Raw genomic sequence first — 18,504 nt, 5'->3', positions numbered from 1 at the left:
ATACAAATTTTCCAAATACTTAAATTTCCAAATAATTGATTACTATAACATAATAACATTAGAGAGAGAGAGAGAGAGAGAGAGAGAGAGAGAGAGAGAGAGAGAGAGAGAGAGAAAATAATGAAATTATTTTAATCAAACCATAATTTTTTTCGAAAATTTAATACGTAATATATTAAAGACTCTTTTAATGCGTAAAATATATATATAGTAATCTGATCTCATGTAACTGTGTGTGAGTCTGTAAATTCTTGTATAATGCGTTATCAATTACGAGTAGAGATCGGTTGCGTCGCACGCGTTCCATATATTTCGAGATCGCTCCGCGGATGCAACAAAATATAAACCATAAATATTTGCATATATCACAATTCTCAATAAAGTAAATTTAAAATTAAATTTAAGATAGAATCTATCCAATAATATTGTATTGAAATGTAATTAAATATTTTTAATTATGTGATAAAATGCTTCACATTTTCTCAAAATCCATTAATAATATAATTTTGTACTTTTTATTAATTTACTTATATTCATGCGAAACAAATTAGAAGTACGATTGATTTGTATGTATGTACTTTTCTTTATTATTACTATTAATTAAGTTATGTACATTAATGGGGAAATATTTTGCACAGTATTTTTATATTATGTAATATTTTCATTTCCTTAAATGACTCACAAGGAGAGTATATGACCTTCGGATTATCGATTTTAATGAAACTTTGCGAGTATGTAGTACTTAATAATTAATGTGTAATTAATTTATGCAAAGCAGTAAGACACACTTTATTTATTAACTCATTATTTCAAATATTTGAAATTAAATAGGAATAGGCAAAATTACATGTGACGACACGCAAAATTGGATTTTAAATTGTTTATTATTTTCAAAATTAAACACATTTAAATCATAAAAAATAAATGAATTAAATAAATAAAAATAAATGAATAAAATAAATGAAACTAATTTTCCGATTTATCGACATCAGCCGATGATATTTATCATAGAAACACAAAAAACATAATTACGTTATTTGCATTCAAATCGATGATTCTAAAGTCGCATATTCTGCTTGCAGTGTGAATATTAACATCAAGATAATATATTCTTGTTGTTGCACATTTCGTTATGTAATCATTATTTTTTAAATATCGTATATTCACTAGTTCTTATTAACATTGTATATAAAGATAGATGAAATGAATGTGCGAATTCATTCAATTCAATAAAATAGAAATGACTAGTTACTGGCAAATAATTTATTAAGTTATATTTTTAAAAAGATAACTTGTTGTTGCACATTCATTTCATCTATCTCTTACATACAATGTTAATATATAAGCGCATCCGCGATTGAAATATCCTTCAGTACTTTAAAAATATTGATAAAAAGCATATCCATTCAATATGTCATACACATGTAGTGACAGTGATACGTAGAAATATATCTTACAAACAATTTATTGCTTTTTGACGGAAAAATTATTTTAAATGTTCCTTATGTAAAATAGGTAATATTGATAATGGCATAAATTTTTTTGAAATTTAACGTATACAAAATATTTCTGATGAATTTGCATATGTTTATAATAATAGATTATTTGTTAAGTCAATTTTTAATACAAATATACAAAAATATTATTTATCATAAGAGTTTTTAAGTTTTAATATCTAAATATTTAAATACTTAAATTATTAAAATATCATCGCGTTAAGTCAATCAAGTAATATTATAAAATTAAAATTCTAATAAAGTAAAACAAATTTATAAATAAAAAGGACATTTTCTATGTTAATATGATATTTTTCTCAAAATTCGTGCAAATGGTGGAAAATAAAAATTAACTTTAATTTCTATAATAATAAATTTAATGTTAAATATGTTAATTTTTTTTTATTGGCTTTATATCTTAGCAATATTTCGCGTTTTTATGATTTTAATCAAATTATTGAATTTGATTTTATAATTTAATAATTATGAGGATTTATGATTGTAACTAAATATAATGAAATAGCTCATTTTTATTTATTTTAGACGAAAATTTAAGATGTTAATCGCGGAATTAATTGGGATTTTCATCGTTGTTTTGATTATTGTGTATACTTATTATAAGTATGTGTTATTCAATTACTGGCGCAAAAGAAATATTTTTTATATTGAACCTGTTGTGCCAACTGGTAATATTGGAGCAATAATGACTAAAAAAAGAACAATAGGCGAGTATATTTTCTTATAATATTAAATATTATAAGAATATATTATAATCTTTATAATGCATTTATTTCTACATAAGCAATCTTTATTATCTATAATATCTTTTCCTTTTTACTCTGTTCCCTCTTTTCATTTTATTTGAAACGAAAACTAGTGGAATTGAACAAAAACTTTTTTAACAGGCGAATTCTTCTACGATATCTACGTAAAATACAAGGAACATCGTGCCTTTGGAATATACTCATTTTTCAAACCAAATCTGATAATTACTGATCCTGATCTTATTCGAATGGTGCTGACAAAGGAATTCAAGAATTTCCATGATCGCGGAATGTTTTGCAACGAGAAGATTGATCCACTGACCGGTCATTTGCTTGCACTGTCTGGGAAGAAGTGGCGGAATTTGTGCGTCAAGTTGACACCCACTTTTACTTCAGGCAAAATAAAGCAAATGTTTACGATTATGAAAATATGCGGCGATGAATTTGTGAAAAATTTAGAAAATGTGACTCAAACAGGAGATTCAATCGAGATAAAAGATTGGTTTGGAAGGTAAAATTTTTTTAAAGAGATCATTTTTGTATATAATATAATATATATATATTCATACAATATAATATATATTTATACAAGAATTATTAAAAAAAATTGTACATAAAGAAAGTTTTTTAATATTACTATAATAATTTGTTGAAAATGTATTTGTAGATATACAACGGATATAATTATGTCAACAGCTTTTGGAGTCAATTCCAATTGCATAGCGAAGGAGGATAGTGAGTTTCGATATTGGGGAAAAAAGATCTTTGAAATTAACCTTTTTTGGAATGCTTTATTTTTTCTTATGCCTCAAATTTTGAAATTCTTTTCCATTTCTTTTTTTGATCGAAGTATGAGAGAGTTTTTTGTGAAAATTTTTCGGGAGAATGTGGAATATAGACAACGTCATAACATCATCAAGCATGATTTTATGAATCTGCTCATACAACTTATGGAGAAGGGCTACGTTGAATCCGATGATATGAGAGATATCGATAAATCTTGTAAATATGTACATAATTGTTTTAAATATTTGTTTTCTATCGCGCTTATTTTGTCTTTTAAAATCAATTTTGTTTTTAAACATAATACATACAATTCTTATTTTAATTAAATACGACGATATAATTAGTCGTATGTAGTAATTATATAAAAGCACATCTAATTTTTTTTAGAATATTTCTAAAAGAAACAAGATTAATAAAATGTTTTGTTTATATATAGCAACCATCAACAGGCTGACTTTATCAGAAGCGGTTCCGCAAGCTTTCGTCTTTTTCGCTGCTGGTTTCGAAACTTCTTCCACAACATCAACATTTTGTTTATACGAATTAGCTCAACATCAATACTTGCAAGACAAACTTCGCAATGAAATCGATGAAATATTAAAAAATGGCGAATTGACTTATAATGCTGTGAACGAAATGATATATCTTCACATATCTTCACAAAGTAATAAACGGCAAGTTGATAATCTATATTGTAAAGTCATCGGGACTAATTATTCTTATCAAGTTTCCTTTGCAAACAGATTACAAATTCTAACTGGAAGTTTCTACACACACATACACACTAATATTTCTTGACTTATATATATCTAAATAAATATGTCTAATAATAACTGATTATATATTTTGAAGTGTTTTTATATTTTTATATTTTTTTATATATTGCAGAGACAATGAGGAAATATCCGCCTGCATGTAATTTGCATCGTATCTGTACCGAGGAAATAGATCTTCCAACAACAAATATTCATGTTCCAAAAGACATGCCAATCATTATATCGATATTCGGATTACATCGAGATCCATTGATATATCCAGATCCTGATAGATTTGATCCTGAACGATTTAACGAGGATAAGATAGCAGCCAGACATCCTTATACTTATTTGCCATTTGGAGAAGGACCACGAATTTGTATCGGTGAGTGTAGATAAGCCTTTTCTAATTGATAAAATCTGTTTTCTCATTGTTTACGCCAATTTCTTTTTTAATTTTTTATAAACTTTATTTTATTAACTTTTTTTATTAACTTCTTTTAATATATTTTTATAGCAATTTTTTATTAAATTCAAGGGGGATAAAAATATGTAGTATAGATTAATACATATATTTTAAAATACATAATTAAATAATTAAATATTTTATTTACAGTATTAATATAATATAATATATTTTTTTTCATACTTTTTCGAAAATCCTTACTTCTTAATATTTATTTATGATATTATTTTAGCAACATTATTGAATAATATACAATCAAAAAATTTAATATGAATAAATATATATATATGATTTAATTTAAGAAGAGTTATGTAATCATTTTTTTAACGTTTTCTATCTAGCGCTGGCTCTCATTTGATTTTGCTTCGATTTTGAGTTATTTATATTGTAATATTTAGAGCTTCATTGATTATTAATACTACATGTTATTGAATAAATTGTATATGATTATTTATGATTATGATTTATTAAGATATTATAATTATATTTTGATTATATTTTATTTAGAGATGCTATTAACTTTAAATATTTTTTTAAAAATTCTAAAAGAAATTTATATTTAATTATACATAAATAATCAATTACTTTACTGTGTAATATCTGTGTAATATCTTATTATGCAATGACTATAACAAATGTGAATTATCTATCATTATCTTATCACCCAGACAGCACAGAATATTGTAACAGTATTATTAATATTGTTGTAACATTGCAGCAACATTGCAATATTGTCGAAATATTGCTGCAATGTTCTGTTCTGTATTACGCTATTATCCTATCAATGTATCAATTTTACGTCATTATTACTATTAATTTTTAGGTGTAAAATTTGCTTATATGCAAACCAAGGTTGGACTTATAAGTCTTCTGTCGAAATTCAAATTCAAACTTGATCCCCGAACTATGGTCCCGTTAACTTACGATCCGAATAGCCTTACACTTACGCCCAAAGGAGGTGTATATCTTACTATAAAGCCGCGATAAAAAATAATATATAAACATTCTTGAATATATTTAAATTTACTTATCCAAAAATATTATATATATTTCATACAACACAGAAGCTTGCAACAACATTGCTGCAATGTTACAGCATTACTCATTGCATTATAATGCAGCAGAAATATTGTAAAGATATTATTTAACAATATTATTTCAGTAATGTGCAACAACATTTTTAAATAATAAAAATGTATAATAGTGTATTACATGTGTTTCTTCGCTTGCCGCTACGCGACGACAAATTTAACTAACTTGTATTTAAATTTTCATCATAAAATGGGTAAAAATAAAATCTTCAAAGGATTGATAAAGGACTAACATAAGATCTAAGGTATATTTGTTTTCTTTTGTTTAATTTCTGGCAAATTGACTTGATTTAAAGTAATTTGATTAATAATCTGGATCCTTTGTTGGAAGTCAGTATATTAAATAGATTATTTGAAATTAGACGGATAAATGGTTAAGTTCATTTATTGCGTGCATTAAAGTATTTTTATTTCCGAGTGTATGCAAGATAGTCGTATATAAATTATCGAGATAAGCATTGAATAAGAAACATTTAATAAAAAACAAAGATTTCATAAACAGTTAATAGATTATCCTTTTCTTTATCCGTCATAAATATTAATATTTACCTTACTGCTTGCCAAATAAAATCTATTTTATATAAATGTGTTTTATTTTTAGTATAATAGTTATTTTAATATTTGTGTTTTCTTATACTATGAATTATGTTAAAACGTCGTAAATATTTCATATTTTATATGTATATTTGCAGCTCTTAAATTTTATCTCGATTTATTTCCTTCATCATTGATTGACAACTTTTAAATAATATTTAAAAGCAATTAAGCATACGATTTCTAATCTTTTTCATATCGATATGAGAATTTCATTGTTACTGCACGTAACAATTAGTTTAGTCTACTGCTTTTCCAATAAGAGATTCTAAATATTAAACGGATTGTTTGAAATTGAGAGGATAGATAGGAAACTGTTACATTTATTATTTGAAGCAAAAAATCAAAATGTAATGTTTTTATAAATTAAATCTCGAGTTTTAGGCATTAAGTATAATTTTCTTATTATTTCCTTTATTAAATTTAGCCTCATTATTAATATCATATTATTGTGCTGTTCAAGAGTTCGGTTTGTCTTAGAAATTAAGATTCCTGAGAGTGTCAGGGAACAAAAAGACGAAAATGTTCCATACAGAGAAAATTTATTCCAATAGCTTACAGTCTTACATTTCCAGCATTGTCGAAATTTCGTAACTTATATAATGGAATTGATTGACAAATTCAAATGCTTTCCCACATTTCTATTTATAGATATGAGTAATTGTGCAGCTATGTTTGTGCAGAAAACGTGAAAACATAGAATGTTACTTATCATTCGTAAATTTGATTTGTTATCTATATTGGCATCTATGCTATCTAAATATTAAATATTAACGCCTATGTGCGATTATCAATGAACTCTCTTGTATGCGTTTCTATTATTCCAATCGCAATCTTGACCCTTATTATTCTTGTTTTTTATTGTGTTTCAATGCAGATGACTTGGAACATATAATAGCGTTTGTGGAAAATATAATGGTAAACTTTCATTTATGTCAAGTAATTAAAGGGGGACATACACCCAGACGTACCAAAAATGACTCTATTTTCACGAATTTTTTTCGTGGAAAGTATTAGGATTATTAAAAAAAACACATGAGTTTTACCAATATATTATATATATTTTTCTTAATACAGCATTACATTTTATTAAAATATATAAAAGATATATAGCAGATATTATCGCTGGCGCCAGACGTGTTCCCATGTGTTACGCTTTACGCTAATCGTTGTGCCATCTACAAGGTTCATCTAAAACAAAAAAAATCAGTTGGTTCTTAAGGGGATGCTGGAGTCCTGTTTTACCGATAAAATGTTATATTTCATTTTTGTCCGAAATCTTTTTATTAGTTTTTATTGGACAAAATAATAAATGCTCCTCCACGATTAAAGTACATACAGAAACAAAGCAGGAACCTCCTGACTTTATATCAAAAATTAAAAAAAATTGAAAATCGTAAAAAGGTCATAACAATATTTGCTTAATATAAAAGTTTTGCAGTTTGTACGCACAAAATAAGATAGGTTCCCTAGAGATTGTATGAAGGAATATAAACGAACTTTTAGAAATGAGTTTAGAAACCTAATGAAAAAGATTTCGGTTTATTTATTTCTATAATCTTTTTATACATGTATGCGTCTATAGTATACGCAATAGTTTTTGTTGAATGTTCGAAACAGATACAATATTATATGCACGATACATCTTATTGTATCAATTTACAAAAAACAAATACCCTCATAAATTTGTAGATAGTAGTAGTAATAAGAACGGGTGGGGCTAGGTCAGTCCCTAATGTCACCTAGATCTAAGAGATCTTCTGTAACCCCTTAATTTGTAGATAACTTCACAATAAAGGTATATAACCTTTGCAGATAAGATGTGTATAGAAATAGGCATACATACATGAAAATGGACATATAAATATCATACTTAGGATCGTTTATAAAACTAAAGCTAAAATTATACTTACGTTTTTCGAGTCTAGAAAATTTTTTTTTTTTTTTTTGAAATTGGTCTAATAGATCTACCGACGAATCGCAGTCTATGCGGAATCTACTAGCTACACTGTGATATGTAGCATATAGTATACGGTCCTTAAAATGTGCTGATTCCTAAGGCATAAATTATATTAGAATAAACGATTCTGTGAATATTCATATAGAGCATAAAGTTGTGTTTAACGCGGAGCAAAATATGACTGTATAATTTAATATATTGCGTACCGGAGATGTGAATTTTGAATTTTGAAAGACATTAATTTTTTAATATTCGGAGACATTTTTTGACATTTTCATTTTTGTGCGGTATTTATTATTGTCGGACAACTTGAAATTATTTTAAATAATTTATCACTTTAATATATTCTAGAAAAATGTGTGGAAACTTTTCTCTTAACAAAATTTAATTCATATAATCTACAATGTATTTGTTTAGAATAACTTACATGATGATATTTTTTCGGATCTAATTTTTGCCATAGTTGATCCAATTTATGGAGCATTAATTTCGAAAATACATACTCTTCGAGTATTTCCATAATTTGCATTATTTCTGTTTCATCCCAGAAAGTGTCATTGTTATCGAGCCTTCCCCAAACGGAAAGTTTCTCAGAAGAAATCCAAAATATTGGATATGCAGGATATTTATTTTTAAGGCGAGATAATATTTCTTGCTCGATATCATCTAACCATGTATTTTGAATCGAATAAGACACGTGTGGTAGGGGATATGGCTTAATTTCATTTATGTCGTGGCTCATGTGAATGTTTGACGGATCGTTTTGTAAATGTTGTAAAATAAAGTTGCAGTCAAATATGGTAGTGCACATCGTTGCAAAATTTCTAAATAAAAATTTAATTATTAACTATACAATAATTACATTAATTTAATGTTAATAGCAATTTAGTTTATTGAATTCTACCTTGACCATTTTTTAGAAACAATTCTATCTAACTCAGAACAAATAAATATGTAAATCGTAGAATCTTCAGCTATGGAGTACAAAAGCATGTCGAATTCTTCTTTAATAACGTCTTTTTGAGTGGTTAATGACTCATCTTCGTATAGCGCAAACAGATAATCCTGTAGGTTTTTTATACGCTTCATAATCGTTATTATTTGTTCTTTAAAATTTAAATGGGCGAAAAATTTCTCCCACTTTTTTGTATTACGTCTTTCCTCCATCCATGGATACCTAAAAATTAAAACAATAATAAATTTTAGGCAAAACAATAATAATTATTTTAAAACAATAATAAATTCTACTTTCTAAAATATGTGCAAATTTTTTAATTGCATTTTATGTCAATATTTGGAATAAATTCTAAAAATTGTGTACAATATTGATTTTATGCACTACACTTTGAGGTTCATTATTACGAAGTTTCAATATAAAAAAATTTAAAAATATATATAACAATAATCTAATTTGATATCTTTGTATTCTTCTCACAACACAAAAATAAACTCCCCTTTTAATTATAAGGTCAAATTGGATTTAATTATAAGGTCGAATTAAAAATTAAAGATTGTTATAGATAATATAATTTTTATATTAAAAATAATTTTTTTCGAGATTTGTATTTTAGAAATATTAAGTAGTTTTAATAATTAGTTAATATAAAAAGGCGACATACACTATGGAGAACAAGTTAGTTTCTTTGTTTATAATTTAGTAACAAAATCTACAAAACTAAAAATAAAAATAAAAAGGAGAGAACATATATATGTAATAGGCATACATTGCCAGTTAAGGCCCTTGCACAATGCTAGGTAACAGGCAATAGGAATAGGGAATAAAAACTATTCACCAATAAAACGCGGAATAGAAAATATTCGCCAATAGGAGCAGAGAATAGATAGTATTTCTGTTCTTATTGCCTGTTGCCTAGCATTGTGCAAGGGCCTTTAGGTTCAGGAGAAGGCCGAAAACATCATGGTGCAGACATTGAACTATAAAACTAACTGGAACGAGCGCTGCCTTTGTTATTGCCCGGTGACCTCGAGCCGAGGGAGACAGTATCTATTTGGTATTGCCGTCTCTCTTTTTCATGTATTACCTTAACTAAAAATATACGTCTGTGCATTAAAGTTGTGTACAGAATTTTTTCACCAAAAATTTAGCAAAATAAAGCATTATTTTATTTCGTTTGTCGTCATTATATTTCCTTAAATAATCAATTTCATTACAATAATATTTTTTATATATTCATTGTTCGAACATATACTGACTAAGGTATGGACACAGATAGTACGTTATGAAACTATAGGAGAAATATACTATAGCATGTTAGTGTAACAGAGACAGCGATTCCAAATAGCGATGGTCTTCGTCGCACAGGCAGGCTCGGCTCGTAACAAAGGAGCGCTCATTCCAGTTAGTTCTATAGTTCAATGGGTGCAGATGATATTATTCTCTTTCCGTCTGGCTAAAGACTTTGTTTGCGATAAGCATGTTCGAATTTTCAATTCATTTTGTATCCTCTTATAAATGGACTATTTCCAATTTACCCATCCAATTGAAAAAATCTGTTTAATATTCTGAATCTCAAAGGAATCGAGATTATTAAATAAATTATTTGTCCCTTATTGGAATTAAGAATATTAAACAAATCAATTATTTGTCGTTATTTTATGTTTATTAATTTTCATGAAAAATATCCCATTGAACGACGAAAGTCAATCAAATAAAATTAATAAAAAAAATTAAAAAAATAAAATAATAAGAATATATTAAAATAAACAAGAAACAAATACCTTTCAAAATATTTTTGTCTCCACAAATTATTGTCTTGTATCAACTCTTGGAATCTCGTGCACGTGGATCCAAATCTCACTACATCTTCGATGTCGATATTCCCACATTTCAGAATAAAAATGATTGTTTCGTTAGGTAATGATGTTATCGTAGTCATTGCAAAGAATATTTAATAAAACAAGAAAGCTTGCAATGGACGTTATTTATTAGTTTCGTCTTACTAATTCTGTTTATATTCGTAAATACAAGAGATATATGGCATTTTCCAACAAGAGACACTACTGAACTCTAATACATACTAAAACTAGAGAGAGGACAGAGAGGTGTCATGGCCCGCTTTTAGACGATCCCTGAAACGTGGACATGAACTACAAAGCCAATGTCCACGAATGTTCTCAGAGGGTAACATATATATGTTATCCTCTTTCTAATGTCTACAAAAGACGTATTCAAAAGAAAGGCGCTTTCAGAAATCAAGCAGACCATGACACCTCTCAGTCTTCTCCCTAATAATATAAATAATATAAATAATATAAATAAGAATATAAATAATTTAATTAATAATAATTTATTATAATAAAAATATTAATATGTTCTCTCTTAATTCCACACTATTATTTATTTATTTATTTATTTATGTGTTTTATTCTTCTTCTTCTCAACATCATTTATTTATTTATTTATTTATTTAGTTCGCTATAAAAGTCAGTTTTTTAAAATGCAGAACTAAATATTATAGAATTTGACTTCGGAAAAGCGCTGTAAAACAATCGAATAAATCCAAATAATTAGCATAACGAATGGTCCCGTGTTACATCAATCGTTTAATAAATAATTCTTTTCTAAGCTTCAAATTCCTTTTCTAAACGTGATTGATTTGGTAAGTACATTAAGAAATAATTTGATATGAATTATTAATACTTAATTCCATATATGTTAAATAATACGTAAAATTACGTCGCGACGATAGATCTCAAAATGCATATTTCGCGCGCGCGATGTATAAATTTAATCGAGAATCGATTAAGCGATAGAAATTCAAATATTAAATAATCACTTCGATCGTTATGATCTTTACGGACAATAATTATTATTTTAATACTTAAAGTAAAATATATTTCATCCGTGCTACTTTATCGTTCTATTTGACAATCTAGATATAATTTGGATTATGAGAGAAAACGAAGTAAAAGAATCGAATTTATTGCAAATCCGTCGTAATGTATCCGTGAAAAAGCAAAAATATCGTTTGCAATAAACGCAATATCACTATGCGGATACTAAACTGACACTGAACGGTCCGAATACGATACTGCGTCGGACATGTGTGAACACATCCATCTAAAAACAAAGAAACGATATTTATCATCACTGATATTGACGGAAAATCACGGAACTGAACGGATACAGCACTGATACGTCACGGATATGTATAAATAGACCTTTAATCGAAAACAAACGAGGGCAAAACAATCTCGCGAGGCGTAAGAATGTTAAAGTGTTCACGTGGAATCGGGTCGATTAATGGCAAGCCGATACTTGGCATGGTACGGGCGTTGATTTTCGACGCGCATTAAGCCGCTAATTCGTGGCCGCAAATCGTACTTCATCATGGAACGGATTGATCGTGTGTTTCGCAAATCGCGAGGTGTTTGTGCAATGGCATTCCAGCTAGAATTTAACGAAGTTAAACCAATAGAACGGGTCCGATCACGTCATTACGTGATCTACATCGCGACAATTACCACTCCGAATGTTGTAATTAACCGAGTTAGCCGATCAGTTTTAAATACGAACAAAACGGCTTTATTCCCTTTTTTCATACAAACGAGGGGGATGTTACATGGCAGAGAGGATTGCGACAATTACAGCAAACCCAGCCACTTTGCGACTTTTAGCGTTTTACATTGTGCAGCAAATATACGGTATTGCTAAAGAGCATGATTGCATTTTCCAATTTAATAATGCACAATATACTGAACTGTGTAACTGTCTATGTTTGAAAATTGTGAAAATTCCAGAAGAATTTTTAATCTTGATACTTCACATGTCTTCAATCGTAATATCTTAGATTAAAGCAAATTATTCTCGCTTTATTTTCTTAAAGATATAATAATTATAAGAATTACATAAAAAAATATATTACAATAATTTATATATATGATAAAATAATATCAAAGTATAAAGTAAGGAAAGAATGCGATATATTAAGAATCTCAGATTTTAAAATGTAAAATTTAATTTTTGTTTAACTTATTGATATTTCCATTATCTTTATAATTAAAATATAAATAAGAGAATCAGGTTTTATCTCAGCTGATTCGATTTTTGTTGACTTTTAAAAATGCGTTTAAAAATCCTATTTTAAACGCATACACAATGTATACTCCTCCGAGCTCGCCTCTCCCTCTTTCTCGCGATCCGATATAAAAATCTCTTTCATGGCCAGATATAAATCTTAAACGACGTCAATCTGATTCGATCGTCGTAGGCGTCCAGTGCGGGATTAGCGGATAAAACGTTGCATCGTTTCGACAATTATGGATTATCCGCGAGGATTTGGCTTCGTGAACTCAAATACTGATAGCAGCGTATATCGTCGATATTAGTGCAAATGGCAAATTGATACTCGAGTATTGATGATTCGGTCAAGCAGCCTCGAGAGTGCCTGAGATTTCCGCATTGCGGAAAATGTAACTACAATATAAGCGCAATACAACTGTAAACTATTTTTTTTCAAGTAATAAATATCGCGAGATATTTTTTGTACCATTTTTGGATCGATCACTATTGACATTTCTTCAATAACATGTTTATATAACGTGATAGCTTTATAAGCTTACATATTTTTTCAAATTCGAGATTTTAATTCTTTAATTCTGTTTCCATTTTGATCAGCATATTTTTTTGCATTTTTTACAAGTTAAATAAGTTCAACTTAAATATATTTAAGAAAAGATTTGCAACGATTATAATATGATTAATATATTAGTGCGCAATATAGATAAATAATTTAACATGTTCAACGTGATAATTTGCATGTGTTTTTGTATTACCGCAAAATTTAATCCGAATATAATGCACAATAATACAGTTGTTACGGATGACGATTCGGATGGGAACATATTCGTAATTATTAATTTATTACAATACGGAAACCAATGAAAAAGGGAGAGTGAAAGCAAGGGGAAGAAAGAGAAATTAAATATTTTTTACTTTTTTACATTTCAACGATATTTCAATATTTTAATATATTCTGAGATAAAAAGGAATGCTAGAGTTTAAATGTATTTATCTGATCTTACTATGCAATAAAGCTGCTAACAAAACAATATTTTAAAAAACCTTCATATTTTCTACGAAATTTTTTCTATTTAAAAAAGAAGCATCTTTTAGAGTCGAGTTTTCTGTATAATTAATATTGTAGTATATTCAAATATATACAGGGTGTTTCCAGTATCTCGCAATAAAGTAAAACCATAAGTAGATCTCGCTAAACTGAACTAAAAAATCCTATATCATTTTGCAAGGAACCACGTAAAATTTCAACATATTAATTAAAAAAGATCGGCCAATGCGCGTGACTAGAAGAGCGCCGCGAGAAAGGTCGTCCCACTGTAACTAAATATTTTGTAATTTATATCTCGAAATTTTACGTGGTTATTATATGTAAGATAAATATATTTTAGATTTTATATTACATCTTTATCGTAAATAATGATCTTTTTTCAAGAATTTAATGTATAAAGTAAATAAAGAAGGGTTGTTTATATCTTGTACTATTTATAAGATATTCATTTTTATATTTCCTATTTGTGGTATTAATTTTCATGCAAGTTAATATATTGTTTAATATATTGTTGTATGTTATAATATATTGGTTGCAATCATTTGATCGCTATGGTTGAAAATCCGTTCTTCCACATAGAGTTAATTTTAAATTAATCGGCTTTAGAGAAGTTGGGGATGTCGTCATCATAATATACAGTACCTAATCGATTAATTGAATCTAATTTGGTTGTGTGATTATAAAAATTTCAATTAAAGCCAGCATACGTCTTGTCACATATATTATTATTTCTGGTTTTAATATTCATTATCTGCTTTTAAATATTTTCCTGAATATTGCTATTGCTATTTCAGTCAAAATCGATAATCAAACCTCAATTAAGTATTACGTAAATAAATATATATGTATACACATATGCAGAATGCCTCACGATCTCCGTTAAATATTTAATGTATGTTAATGTATTTTAGGGATAAATTAGAATCAAAAATTCTAATACGAAAATATTGCAACTACAGCAATTTTTTAGTTATAAGGGACTAGTTTGCCAATATCTTTGATATCGTATAACGGTAATTAATAAGTCGTGAATTCGCGCGTTCAGATATTTCGTAATAGTTCATAATATTTCACTTATATATATATATATATATATATATAGGCTACAATTTTATTCTGAAATATTTGCGTTATATGAATATACAGGGTGGGCCATTTTAATCTATGCACCCAAATTTCTTTATACCTAAGACAGATACGGAAAAATGATTCAGACAAAAGTTTTATGGTTTCGAGGGGGCCATAAGATGGTATCATTGGTTTGACCTTGAAGAGTTATTTGAAGGTCACATGAAGGTCAACTTCAATTTCTTAAATGGAATCTACTATTTGTCATTGCATATTCTTGTAGCTTATCTCGAGAGCTTTCCAAAACACTATAATTAAGTACCTTTTCGTTAAGTACTTTTTGAGTTATGAGGCTTGAAATAATTTACATAAAATTACACAAAGTTAAATTGAAATAATTTCTTAATTTTACATAAACCGTAAAATATCTTGTAAAATATTCATTTTTCGATTATCTTATCTTAATACTTTTATGTACAAAATAACGAGAGGAATCAATTGGTGTAAAGAAAACACATAGTTGTTTTTAAGAAAAAATATGGAATTGTTAATTGCAAATTACATATTTTTTCTTCAAAACAACTATGTGTTTTCTTTAGACCAATTGATTCCTCTCATTATTTTGTACGTAAAAGTATTAAGGTAAGATAATCGAAAAATGAATATTTTACAAGATATTTTACGGTTTATGTAAAATTAAGAAATTATTTCAAGCCTCATAACTCAAAAAGTACTTAACGAAAAGGTACTTAATTATAGTGTTTTGGAAAGCACTCGAGATAAGCTACAAGAGTGTGCAAAAATATATCGGGTGTTCCAATTAAAAAAATTGAAGTGACCTTCACGTGACCTTCAAATGACTCTTCAGTGTCAAACCAATGATACCATCTTATGGCCCCCTCGAAACCATAAAACTTTTGTCTGAAACATTTTTCTCTAAAATGCTTTGTTTCCGCAATAATTGCGTGCGTTAATTAAAATGGCTCACCCTGTATATACAGGGTGTCCGATTCGTGAGGGACCAAACGAAAAGTGATGATAGATTGGGTCAAACTAAGAAGAAAAGTCCTTTACCATTTTGCAAAATTCGCAATAATTATTAAGTAATAAGCAAAAATGTCCCGGCGCATGAGAAGCGGTAAACCGCTTGTAGTGTGTGATTATTAAGTGATCAAACGAAAAGTGGTGATAGATTGGGTCAAACTGAAAAGAAAAGTTCTCTACCATATTGCAAAATTCGCAATAATTAAGTTATAGGCAAAAATGTCTCAGCGCATGAGAAGCGATCTGTCTACCGCTTCTTATACTCTGAGACATTTTTGCCTATAACTTAATAATTATTGCGAATTTTGCAATATGGTAGAGAACTTTTCTTTTCAGTTTGACCCAATCTATCACCACTTTTCGTTTAATCACTTAATAATCACACACTACAAGCGGTTTACCGCTTCTCATGCGCCGGGACATTTTTGCTTATTACTTAATAATTATTGCGAATTTTGCAAAATGGTAGAGGACTTTTCTTCTTAGTTTGACCCAATCTATCATCACTTTTCGTTTGGTCCCTCACGAATCGGACACCCTGTATATACAGGGTGTTTCATTTTAATCCGACCAGTCGAATATCTCGAAAACCAAGCCCGGGAGAGAAAAATATTTCAGACAAAAGTTGTTTGGTTTCGAGGGGGCCATAAGATGGTGACAATGATTTGACCTTGAACAGTCATTTGAAGGTCACATAAAGGTCACCTTAAATTTCTTAAATGGAATACCCTATATATTTTTGCACATTCTTGTAGCTGACATCGAGAGCTTTCCAAAACACTATAATTAAGTACCTTTTCGTTAAGTACTTTTTGAGTTATGAGGCTTGAAATAATTTCTTAATTCTACATAAACCGTAAAATATCTAGTAAAATATTCATTTTTCGATTATCTTACCTTAATACTTTTACGTACAAAATAATGAGAGGAATCAATTGGTGTAAAGAAAACACATAGTTGTTTTGAAGAAAAAATATGTAATTTGCAATTAACAATTCCATATTTTTTCTTAAAAACAACTATGTGTTTTTTTTACACCAATTGATTCCTCTCATTATTTTGTACATAAAAGTATTAAGGTAAGATAATCGAAAAGTGAATATTTTACAAGATATTTTACGGTTTATGTAAAATTAAGAAATTATTTCAACCCTCATAACTCAAAAAGTACTTAACGAAAAGGTACTTAATGATAGTGTTTTGGAAAGCACTCGAGATAAGCTACAAGAGTGTGCAAAAATATATAGGGTGTTCCATTTAAAAAAATTGAAGTGACCTTCACGTGACCTTCAAATGACTCTTCAAGGTCAAACCAATGATACCATCTTATGGCCCCCTCGAAACCAAACAACTTTTGTCTGAAATATTTTTCTCTCCCGGGTTTGGTTTTCGAGATATTCGACTGGTCGTATTAAAATGAAACACCCTGTATATAACGCAAATATTTCAGAACAAAATTGTAGCCTCACACTATTGATGCGTGTCGTGCATGAAACGGAACGCAGCTTACATTACACGTAATTATCTCATTAAAAATTTAAATGTTGTTTGAGCCTGTAAATTAACCAATGATTAAATTTAAACTACGTTGATAAAATAAATATTAATAAAAATAAACATTAATACATTAGAAAAATACAAATACATAATTTTCGTTAATATAATCGTATAAAATGACGGTATTGTCATCCCGAGAGAAAAATGGATTTATGTAATTATATAAGATCATATATAATTGGCCATATAAAATTTCATCGGAAATAATATAATAATATACGAAAATTGGCGCGATACAATCATATATTTATATAATCATATATGACTAGATCTCATTATCAGATGTAAATCTATATTATCGGTTATGAAAAGATCTGAAAATATATGTTGTATTATATGTCATATATAATAATATTTGAAATTTGGCATAATATGATCTTATCTTTATGTAATCATATTTAGGTAGATCTAATTATATATGAAAACAGATCTGGTCAAATATGATCATATAAATTAAAATCATATTGTGCCAATTTTTGGACATTATTATATGTAATCATATAAAATTATGCATATTTATATCTGAATATATTACACCCATTTTTTCTCGAGATATTATATAAATGATATATCATCATGGATAATTTTGTAGATAATTGTACTGTCGTCAAAATAATCTATCTATAATTAATTCCTTATACATATTTAATAACATGTTGTATTAATATGACATGTTATTAAATATGTATAAGGAATTAAAAGTATTGGTGATGTATACGTCAATCAATGTATGTCAGACAATCATCGTAGATAATTTTGTACATCATAAATAATTGTACCGTCGTCAAAATATAGTCTATCTATAAATAATCCCTTATACATATTTAACAATAT

At 27.9% G+C, this 18,504-nt stretch overlaps 2 protein-coding genes across 3 annotated transcripts; one reads left to right on the top strand and one right to left on the bottom strand.

Annotated features, from left to right (window-relative positions):
• Positions 1-2,199: 2,199 nt before the first annotated feature.
• LOC145975029 (cytochrome P450 6k1-like) lies at positions 2,200-5,261 on the top strand. Its single transcript, XM_083105170.1, has 6 exons — positions 2,200-2,221; positions 2,402-2,771; positions 2,928-3,262; positions 3,483-3,710; positions 3,935-4,186; positions 5,091-5,261. Exons 1-6 carry the CDS (start codon positions 2,200-2,202, stop codon positions 5,252-5,254), a joined length of 1,371 nt encoding a protein of 456 aa, XP_082961296.1. The 3' UTR covers positions 5,255-5,261.
• Positions 5,262-7,005: 1,744 nt separating this feature from the next.
• On the bottom strand, positions 7,006-12,672 carry LOC145975078 (uncharacterized). Of its 2 annotated transcripts, XR_014439872.1 has the most exons (6): positions 10,652-12,672; positions 8,817-9,089; positions 8,340-8,736; positions 7,866-8,007; positions 7,629-7,759; positions 7,049-7,143 (listed from the first exon to the last, which is right to left on the bottom strand). XR_014439872.1 is itself a non-coding variant. In XM_083105216.1 (5 exons), exons 1-5 carry the CDS (start codon positions 10,807-10,809, stop codon positions 7,115-7,117), a joined length of 999 nt encoding a protein of 332 aa, XP_082961342.1. In that variant the 5' UTR covers positions 10,810-12,666; the 3' UTR covers positions 7,006-7,114. The 2 variants fall into 2 exon arrangements, 1 of the variants encoding a protein (XP_082961342.1); XM_083105216.1 differs by lacking the exon at positions 7,629-7,759 and having other exon boundaries at positions 7,006-7,143; positions 10,652-12,666.
• Positions 12,673-18,504: the final 5,832 nt, after the last annotated feature.

Source organism: Camponotus vicinus, unplaced genomic scaffold, assembly GCF_025532165.1.
Source record: "Camponotus vicinus isolate PSW18456_S1 unplaced genomic scaffold, iyCamVici1.0 SCAF_7, whole genome shotgun sequence".
Lineage (NCBI taxonomy): Eukaryota > Metazoa > Arthropoda > Insecta > Hymenoptera > Formicidae > Camponotus > Camponotus vicinus.
This window is presented reverse-complemented; position numbering and strand designations above follow the sequence as displayed.